This window comes from Gossypium hirsutum, chromosome A07 (assembly GCF_007990345.1).
Source record: "Gossypium hirsutum isolate 1008001.06 chromosome A07, Gossypium_hirsutum_v2.1, whole genome shotgun sequence".
Classification (NCBI taxonomy): Eukaryota; Viridiplantae; Streptophyta; class Magnoliopsida; order Malvales; family Malvaceae; genus Gossypium; species Gossypium hirsutum.
Window position 1 is genome coordinate 93,620,293 of NC_053430.1, and position 10,292 is coordinate 93,630,584.

A 10,292-nucleotide genomic window follows, 5' to 3' on the forward strand; every position below is an offset into this window, starting at 1 on the left:
AGTTTATCCTTAGATAATTCGATATAATCGTGCTGAGTAATAAGATCGAAAGGTAATCTATATGCCTTAGTAAGACCAAAAGGTAATCTTAGGTGGTATCTCTTAGTTTAGGATGAGACCAAGAGGAGATTCCTAACTAAGAGTGGCAACCAATATAATCTTTATAGGTTCATTAGTTTAATTAGCACTCAACTAATCAATCGACCATCGTTTAATCATTTACATTATCTAAAACATTAGAAAGGAAGTTTAGCTTAGTTGGTTTAATTAATAGTTTAATTTTAGTTTATAAACAATTCTATTTGGACTTGCACTAATAATTTTTGACTCAATTAGATTAGTAATTTTTGACACATTTACCCACTTGGCAATCCTTTGGGTTTGATCTTTGGCATACTTGAGTGTCCCATTGACACTACAAATATTATAATTGACATTGTATGCTTGCAGTTAAAACCCACTCTTTAAATTGTTTCATAAAATTGTTTGTTTTTTTGTACACAAATATGAGCGGATCACTTATATAGGTGATGAACTTAAAGGGGAGTTGTCATGGGTCCCATCAAACAATAATCCTATCTTATAGGCTAGACAGTAGGGTTATGAGGATTTTGCAACGATGTAAATTGATGGTAAAGGCTATTTGGTAGATAGCTAGTGGTAGGATGTTATGACACGCATTGGGACATAGCACATGTGATGAGAATCATATTTAATAGATTTTTTGCAAGATATGAGTGGTTCTCTAAATAGGCAAGCCTTTAAGTCGAGCAAACCTTTCAAGAGATATGACATTGGCACAGTATTGGTACAACAATTGCCCCCTGTCGGGGGAAAGTTTATAAAGTGATATTATTCAAAACGATTAGGTTTGAGACTTTGTAGTATAGTGAAGGGGTTATGCATTTTTGGCTTTGGTGATTAAGCTTGAAAGGGCAAGGTAAAAAGGCAAGCCTTGACAATCAAGCCTGAGAAGGCAAGTTAGAGGCGCAAGCTTTGATAGCTGAGCTTGATAAGGTAAGCTAGAAAGGTGAATCTTAAAGATTGGACCTAAGAAAGCAAGTTAGAGAAGCGAGATTTGTCCTACACTTAAAAAAATTTGCTTTGTTGCTATTTGGAAACTGATAGGTTTTTCTAGGGTATGTGTTTACCATGTGTGACATTTATAGTCTTTTTACTATTAGTTTTTCACGGTTTAATATGGTAGGCCTTGTGTCAATTTTTAGGTAGACACTAAAACATCATGTACTTAATGATTTTTCCACGTGCCTTTCACTGATTTGCCACTTGATTCCCACGTCTTTACAACTCCACCTCATTCGAGAGTTATAAAAGGGGGATCATACTACTATGGATAACAACATGAACGAGATCATCTTAGGTACTTCAATGAGGGGAAATAATTCCTCCTAGCAAGAAACCAAAAACAATTTTTGAACTACTGATGAACAATGGGACCACTACTAAGACGAAAACTTCTTGTAATGCATCTTAGGAGATGATTTTGCCTATGACAAGTTTTGTTACCACTCTTCATGCTACATCACCCTAAGTTTCCACAGTGGGTGATCCTATTAAAATTGTGCCTCGAATACTCCTAGGTGGTCCTTTTGCTTTTCTCCTTATGTTGTGCCACAAAGGGAAGGTAAGTTGATTAAAGACTATCAAAAGATTATTAAGCGAGGGAGGTCTTGGATCTGGCTCCTAGTTAAGAAAACGAAAGGAGTAGGAGTTTTTATGATCTCAAGTGGTAGAGCTCGAAAACCTTCATTCTCCTAAATCTATAATACAGTTTCGCAACACCACCAGACAGATAGGTCTTTCATTGTGTTTGTATTTTTGTGAATTTTTTAATAAATACCTACTCACTATCTATAAGCATATAATAACAATTTGCACTTAGCATGGAAGTGTAAGTAGATGGAACTAGAATTAATAATATATTAGACCAATAACTAGAATATATCTAGACTTTAATAAATCTAGAAAGACTCACATATAGTGAGACTTGAACTTGAAACCTCAAAATAGAATTGTTCACAAGTTGGATGACTTTCCTAGCTTGCTTTCGCTTGGGCTTGGACAAAAATTTTATGTCATCATCTTGGTTCGGCCTGATGCAAATTTTGAATTAAATAACTTTAAAATTATTTTGGAATAATATTTAGTATACTACCCGTTTTTAAGGGTTAAGAAGTTAACAAATATCCTATATAAATATAATATAATATTTAAAAATAAATATTTTTAAAAAAGACAGACGCATAACAAGTTTTTAAAGTACCAAATGCTAATCCAATTATTCTATTGAAATTTAATTGTAAAAAATATAAATATTAATATGAAACTTTTTAATATTTTATTTCTTTTAAACATTTGGGGGATTCCAATCAAGCCAAATTTAAGTTCTAAAAAGAATTAAATCGAGTCGTGATATGACTTGACTAAAACAGAAACATTATTATTTGAACTAGATTGACTGGTCGAATTAGTTAGGTCGAGAAGCAATCGAAGTATCTATCTGGATAAAACCATTAGATTGATTGATTCGAGAAATATAGACATGATAAATCATATTTTTTATTTATTCTCGTTTTAAATTTTTTAATAATTAATTTAATCAAACCAATTAAACTAATTAAATCAATAAATTAATGATGTAATCGATTTGACAATCTAAGTATAAACCTTAACCATAAGCGCATTTATATCGCCCTCTCAAAAGTTGCGAAGCTTCCTCTTTGCCATAGATTTGATAAATAGGAAGGGCAAAATCAAGGGGCCCATTTTATTTTAGCCCATTATCAAATGTCAATTTCTCAATTCACTCCTCCCACCTAAAAAGGCGACCGCCGGCCCCACGTTATGTTTCTACCTAAAATACTTTTTTCCAAGTCCATCACCACGCGCCTAGTTCAACTCTTCGTTTACAAGGCACGTATTTTCAAAGCTTACTCGGATCGTTGACTCGCGTTCTTCAAAAAATCGCGTGAACAATCTCCCGGCAGAAAAACTTGAAAAAAAAGTAAATAAAAAAGACCCAGGAAATCCCTTCCTAATTAATGACAGATTAACAAAATTAAAATACAGCTTCCTCTGTTTTGCTGAATGGTCATGGTAAAGAGTGGAAATAGTAATTAAGAAATCCAAAAAGAAAAACATAAAAAAAGTTTAAAAAGGAAAAATATATGAGAGAGTAAAGGCCAAAAGAGTAAGGCTGAGAAGTAGCAGTGAGTGCTGCTTCCACTGCTTTATATGATATTTAAGTAAAATATTACTAGTATTTGTTATTTTATTAATATTTATATCTGTGTTTGTCCGTAGTGAGTTTGCTTCGCTTCGATAAATAGTGAAAAAAAGAAGATGAAGTAATTGTCGATCTCTGTGTAACGGCTACTTTTTAGGGTGTTGTTGTAGAAGTGAAGACTGGGATTGCAAAAAAAGAAGGGTATTATTTGATTCAGTTTTGAAGGGGAGAAGAAGAAGAAGAAGAAGAAGAAGAAGAAGAAATGGATTACAACTATGATCAGTAAAGTTTCTTTTCTTTCTTTTTCTTTTTCTTTTTCTTTTTTTCTTCTTTGGTGTGATTTTGTTTTAAAATGCATGATATTGTTTCTGGGTTTTTCTTGCTTTATAATTTTATGAGATTTTTTTAGCAACTTTTTGAGATTAATGCTAGTTTCTTTTTCCCCCTGAAATGGGTTTTTGCTAGATTTTAAGTTTTTTTAATGGGTGTGCTTGGATTTTTCTTTTCCTTTTAATTTTGGTAGTGGGATTTGTTGGATTTGTATTTGTACTGTAACTAAAATTGTAAAATTGAGAGAGTGAAGGTGTGGCCTCTCAATAAAAGGGTGGGTCACTGTGTTTTTTTTTCTTTAATTCTTCTCTTCTTTTTTGTTTTGCTTTTTGATTAGCTTAAACATCAATGCTGAAAATCATATAGATTATGATCCCCTTTCCTTGTTGCTAGATCTAAATGGTACAGGTGTCCTTTTTATTATTCTGCATGTGATGTTTGTTTAGGTCGTAAATAATTATTGGATACAATGCTTCAATTTTACTTTTCTTTTTTCCTTTTGTTGTTTTACTAGTAAGGTGGAAATGTTTACTGTTTAATGTTGTTTATCTGCATAATAAGTTTTTTCTTTGTTCCTTATTATGTCTATTTAGTTTTATAGATTATGTTGTTGATTTGATTCCTGACTTATTTAGGAACCCCATTTAAGATTTTGGCTTAATGCTGGTAAAATGTAGCATGGATTCCACTTTGGTAAAGCATTGGATGATTCATTGTGAAGTCTATCTGCTTTCGCCTAAATGCTTTGCTCTTTTTCTGTTTATTGTTTGATTGGTGACAGGGAGCCATGGAATTGGCATGGAGATCAAAAGAACAACGATTTTGGTAAGTTAATACCTGAGATTATCTAGTTAATATATTTGAAATGACGAAGTGAGTAAAAAGATTTAAGACAAAAGATTAGTGATGTCTGAACTATATTGAGCAGGTGCTTCCGAAGGTGCATGGACTCAAGTGACCTTGAACGAGGAAGACCTTTCCTACATGTTTGTTGAAGCAACCCCTGTTAAGGAATGTGGGGATCTGTCATACCATGTTACTCAAAATGGTAAACTTTGTTTCTTGATTTTCTTTGAAAACTTGTTGTCTTTGTAAGACATGTTCTTCTCGTTCCTTTTGAAGTAATACCATTGTGACCTTCAGATGATATAAGTAAGGAATCAGAGGAAAAGAGGGAGACTGCTTCACAAGTTAAAAGGCGTAGAATGCTTCAATTTGACACTCATGCAGTAGATTCTTCCCTTATCTGTGAAGAGATGCCATCCGCATTCCTAAAATCAAGGGTGAGTGCTATATAACTTTTCTATTCCCAAGAACTTGAAGGAAGCTTACCATTCTTTCTGAACAGCTATCTTTCTAATTTGTTTGGAAAAGTTGACATGAGTTAATATATTAGATGAGAATCCTGATGTTAGAACTTATCAGTTAATTGTAAGTTGTTTTATTTTACTGAGAATAAAAACTCCATCATCCGCATTATTTTGTGCATCCCATCTTCGACTTCTTTGCACAAGCCGATTTGTTTAGTACATCTACTGGCTTGAGGTTGCTGATATTTTCAAATTTTATTCTCTACAATTCATTACTTATTTAAAACAAGTTCTGGACTTCTGCCTATTCTGGTGGCCTTTGAAAAACATGCATGATAGATCTATGTCTAATTACTTTCTCATGAGATGCAGTCAGAACTTATTAATACTGTTGTTACTACGTTTTATTTATTTCTTTCTTCTTTCCACGCATAGGAGAGGGATGATATGATTGAAGAGATCTTGCCCGATGCATCTGAGTGGGTTGCTGGTTTATCAGGTTTTTCATCCAAGCCCATTTTCATAGGGTTTAGGGTATAAATAGTAACCACTTATTCAAATGCATACTTGGGTTTGTAATCATAAGAAAAAATTGCAGAAGATGCATCAGCCTCCAGTTATGATGGCCTAGATCAGTCATGTGAAGGGTGGCTTGCTGAATACTTTAATGACCCGGAGCTGCTTCTTAGCTCTGATGATATGTATGCTTCTGTGGACTTTCAAGATTTTTGTTTGAATCATGTTATTAATTTGTTCTGATTGCTTTATAACATGAGATTCAGGAATCTGACTGGGGCATCCAATGTTCAAATTGATACTTCAGGTACATGAGTGCCTTTCTTCCGAAGATATTGTATACAGTGTACTTTTGTTATCTTCATTTTTTCTTTTGAAATCATTTTGGACATCATTGTTCCATCACACACTCTCTCTCGAAGTGCACATTTTCTTAACTTTACGATGAAACTTGGCTCTGTTCATAGAGTTGTGCAATGCCCAACCTGAGTCTGGAGCTGATGCGGTTCAAAAGCAGGCAACTCGGACGCTTGGAAATGTTGTTCTCAAAGGTAACCTATCTAATCTTGTTTATTTTTATTTAATTTTGTTTTCCTTTCAATTGTTGTGTCTCGGCATGTTCTATATCCAGTATCAGCCTATCTATTCCCTGCTGTTGTTTAAAGGACAATTATAGCTTCTATGAATTGTGTCTCTCTATTTCAAATACCATGTCCTCTAAGTAAGATTAACACTGTCAGATCGGTTTTTTTTTTCTTCATTTAGGTAGGAAGTCTTTCATCCGAATGCCCCCTAAGGTAGCATCATCTGTTGCCTACCCATTTGCTTTCATTAAACCCTGTGGTTTCCATGGAGATGTCACCCTGAAGGATATAAATCAGCGAATCCGAACTCCGCCACCATCAAAATCAAAACAAAGCAATGAAGATCTTGCTGATGCTTTCCCTACTTCTGCTTTTTCTGGGAAGCCTGTTGTCGGCAAAACTAAAATTCGTACTGAAGGAGGAAAAGGCACCATCACAATTATGAGAACCAAAGGCTGAGTAGATAAGTGTTCTGCTAAACTTATTTTTAACTTTTTTTCTCCTTTTTAGCGCCCTTTGCTCTCCCCCGTGGTTAAAATTTGGTGGTTGAGTAACTCTGTATTTTTTTGTTGGACGCTTGGAATTCATAATACACATCGAAGTGTTTTATGTTTCCAAATAGTATTCTGAGGGTCTAATATTTGTCTAATACATGCTTTATTTTTTTAAGGCTATAAATGACATGATATTTGAGATCCACCTATTCTTTTCGGTTTGCCAATTTAATGCTTTAGCTAAGCTGAATTCATGTATTCAAATAGTATTTAGATATTCTGTAGAAGCATAAGATTGTAATGTTGTCCTCTCTTATCTCCATACTAAGTATGACAATATTATTATCTTGGTGTATAAATGGTCATTGGCATCAAATTTTATGCTGCCCCGTCATCTGTTTAACCTGTATTTGGTATATGATCACTGGGGTGATTGCATAGGTCCGGTGTCGATCTTTGTGCCTCAAAAGGAATAGGATTTGATTTTTGAGTACCAAATTTCCAACATAGTTGCAATTTCTTTTATTTTTCTTCTTTCCTTTCGTTGTTATGTTGGTACAGATCTTGCGGTCCGTATATATGTGTCGTATCTGTTCTAGCTGTATCATTGGAAACAACAGATTTCAGAACTTTCTCTTCAAATGGTTTTACACTTTTAGTAGCTGTTTAGTTCCCAAATTCTAGAAGGAAAAAGTAGAGGTTGTGATGAAGGCAGCTTTGGGGTTGGCCTTTGGGAACTGTATTTTGATGTGGAAACTCTTACTTTGTTCTGCTTTAGAATGCTGGAACCTTGTGAAAGCTGCCTTAAAAGCTAAATTATATAATTTGGCCCTTCAACTTCTGCCCTAAAATTGTTGGTGGTTCATGACTTTGTATTCCATCAACCAACCAGGTTGGTACTTCTGCACTAACACCGTTAAGTTGTGCTGACATGGCACTGCTAACCAATCCAATGGTGCCATTTAGCAGTCTCTCAGCGCCATGCGGCAAACATAAATATAATTTTTAATTTATATATTTTTATTTTTTTAAATTATGTTTGTCATTTGGTGATCTGAGAGGTTATCACATGACATCATTGGATTGGTTAATTGGATTGGTTAATTGTGTTCCGTCAATGTAAACTAATGATATCATTAATATAGAGTTGATGAAAAATACAAACTAGGTTCAATTTAGGGACCAACTAAGTACAAAGTTACATCAATATAAAAGCTGCAATATCCATGGATTAACTTTGACTTAAATCAGTCACAAGAATTGTTATATATGTGTCCTGTAAGAATAGGATTGTGCTTGTGATCGAACTTTTTTTCAAATTGGACCGGACGGTGTTGAATCAAACTCCGGTCGTAGGTAGACATATAACAACTGAAGAATTTCATTTTTGGTTTTTTGTCTATTAATTTTTTTCTTAAAAATAATTATTATTTCTTCTTTATTTTTAAATGCAACTTCTTTTTCTAATTTTTAATATATTTTTTTTACTAAAGGTTCAATTATTATGATTTTATTTTTTTAAAGAGTTAAATCAGGAATCGATCCGGTTGACATCGATGATTTTATTTTATTCAACATTTAATTGGCTTAGTTGTACTTGCTATAAAATTACTCATAGTTTTATTGGGGTAAGCATTCCATCGTTTCATTGTTTATCTATAAACCACGTAACCGGTAAAATTGTAAAATTATTATAAAATTTTCTGTATTAGAAGTTAGATTATATTTTTGTTCCTTTTAAAAAATAGGCAAATTAGTCTTTATATATCAGATCAAATAATAAATTGGGTTTGTTTTTTTATTTTATTTTTTAATTCCATTAATTTTTACGGTAAAAAGTTTATCCTTGTGCGTCAGTATCAGATACACATGGCACGTCATGTGTCATTGTTTGGTAATTCCGTTGATTACGTTAGTTTTTAACGGTACAAATGGATGAAATTTTTAATAAAAATGATCAATTTTTCTTTGATTCTAGCTAAGACTAATTTGACCATTTTTTAGTAGAGGGAACAAAATGCAATTTAACTCTTAAGACAAAAACCTTCAAGGTACTTTTACTCGACAAACATTTCAACTAACCCTAAGTTGCTATTTTTAATATTGTTTTACAGAAAAAGAAAAAAAAGTTTAATTATTAATTGCAAACTAGTGATGGTGGGTTGGGTATTTCGATTTTAGAATTTGTTTAATTAATTTTGGGTTTGGTTAGATATGTACATTGAGTTTAGGGCTAAGTAAATTATTAAATTATTTGAGTTTCGAGTTTAGTAAATGTCAATAAAAAAACAAGTTGATTAATTCGAATAAAAAAATGTAAACTCAAAACCGATTGAATAAATCTATTTAGATTAAACTACTTAATAATTAAATCAATTCAATCAAATCGGTTCAATTCAATTCGATTTTATAGGATAATTCTTTTACGAAACCTTAAAACATGTAGTCCAGCAATGGGGGACAACATTGTATGATGATGTACCTCTTTTATGTTATACAATTTACAAACAAAAACTGTTTGTTAAGCCAAACCTAGGTTTATATTTATTTTACCTACAAAGTCGCCTCATCCAAAATAATGGGAAATCATACTTCATTAATGCACTCAAAGGCAAACCCCAAGACATGGGATTTCTTTTTATAATTTTATCTCGATCTTCTAATACAAAATTTTTGACTTAAAATGCACTCCTGGCTTCTCTTTACGACTGGTATTTGCATTATCTAACACATGGTTGTAGTTGAAAATTGATTAAGTGAGAGGGTAGGGCAGCATTGCCCCCACCCCATTAAACACTACCAAAAGGGGCCTTTTTCAAAACAGTTGTGTTCCCATGCCTTGTGTTAATTGTCTGCAAGCTGTTCGTCATTAATATGGTGGCTACCATGTTTTGGATTTTGGGAGTAGATATAGTTAACAAAAGGACTTTAATAGTTGATTAAGTCTTCGCTCGATTGGTATAAATATTGTTATCAATGCAGAAGAATGTGGGTTCGAGTGCATTAATGCGTAATATCCTCTTATTGATGAGTTGGGAGAGGCTGTAAGTAGTTTTAGGCATTGTGTCAAAAAGAATAAATATGATCAGAACCACCTATAATGAGAATTAAACTGACTTTTGTAAGGTAATTGAATCGAGCATCTTCAAACTATCATTATCAATGTTGATTAAGTATTCGCTCGATTGGTATAAATATTATTATCAATGCAGAATAATGTGGGTTCGAGTGCACTAATGCGTAATATAATGAGTTGGGGAGGGGCTGTAAGTAGTTTTAAGCATTGTGTCAAAAAGAACAAATATGATCAGAACCACCTATAATGAGAATTAAACTGACTTTTGTAAGGTAATTGAATCGAACATCTTCAAACTATCATTTATATTTTAAATTAACTTTTAAAATGTTATGAGTTATTAAAATATCATAATTATATAAATTAGATCCTTCCATCAACTCAATCATCAATTTAGCTGTTAAGTGTCAACTTGGTTCAACATGGAGTACGTTTTAAACCGTAACTTACAAATATAGCTCACACAATTATAACCCTTTCTCCTTCATGAAATTAATTTTTTAGGAGAAGCTATATAAATAGCCACCTAATTATTAGTGTGTTTCTATTTTAGCCACTCAGATTTAAATAAAAAATTATTTAAAGAAATTTTAAAAACTTTAAATTTAAAAAAAAAGAATAAACTAATTAATTTTGAATTTTTAAGAATCAAGATTAATTTGACATAATTGTAAAGCTGAGAGCTAAGTTTGTTGAATTGTTAAAATTAAGACCAAATCGATAGAATTTATAAAA

The 10,292-nt window shown here is 32.6% G+C and overlaps 1 protein-coding gene across 1 annotated transcript; it reads left to right on the plus strand.

The window, feature by feature from the left end:
- Positions 1-3,062: 3,062 nt before the first annotated feature.
- Positions 3,063-6,684, plus strand: LOC107944107 (protein XRI1). The gene is made up of 9 exons (XM_041116700.1): positions 3,063-3,529; positions 4,359-4,402; positions 4,506-4,625; positions 4,721-4,860; positions 5,323-5,386; positions 5,486-5,588; positions 5,670-5,710; positions 5,871-5,954; positions 6,169-6,684. Exons 1-9 carry the CDS (start codon positions 3,510-3,512, stop codon positions 6,444-6,446), a joined length of 894 nt encoding a protein of 297 aa, XP_040972634.1. The 5' UTR covers positions 3,063-3,509; the 3' UTR covers positions 6,447-6,684.
- The last annotated feature ends 3,608 nt before the right edge of the window (positions 6,685-10,292 follow it).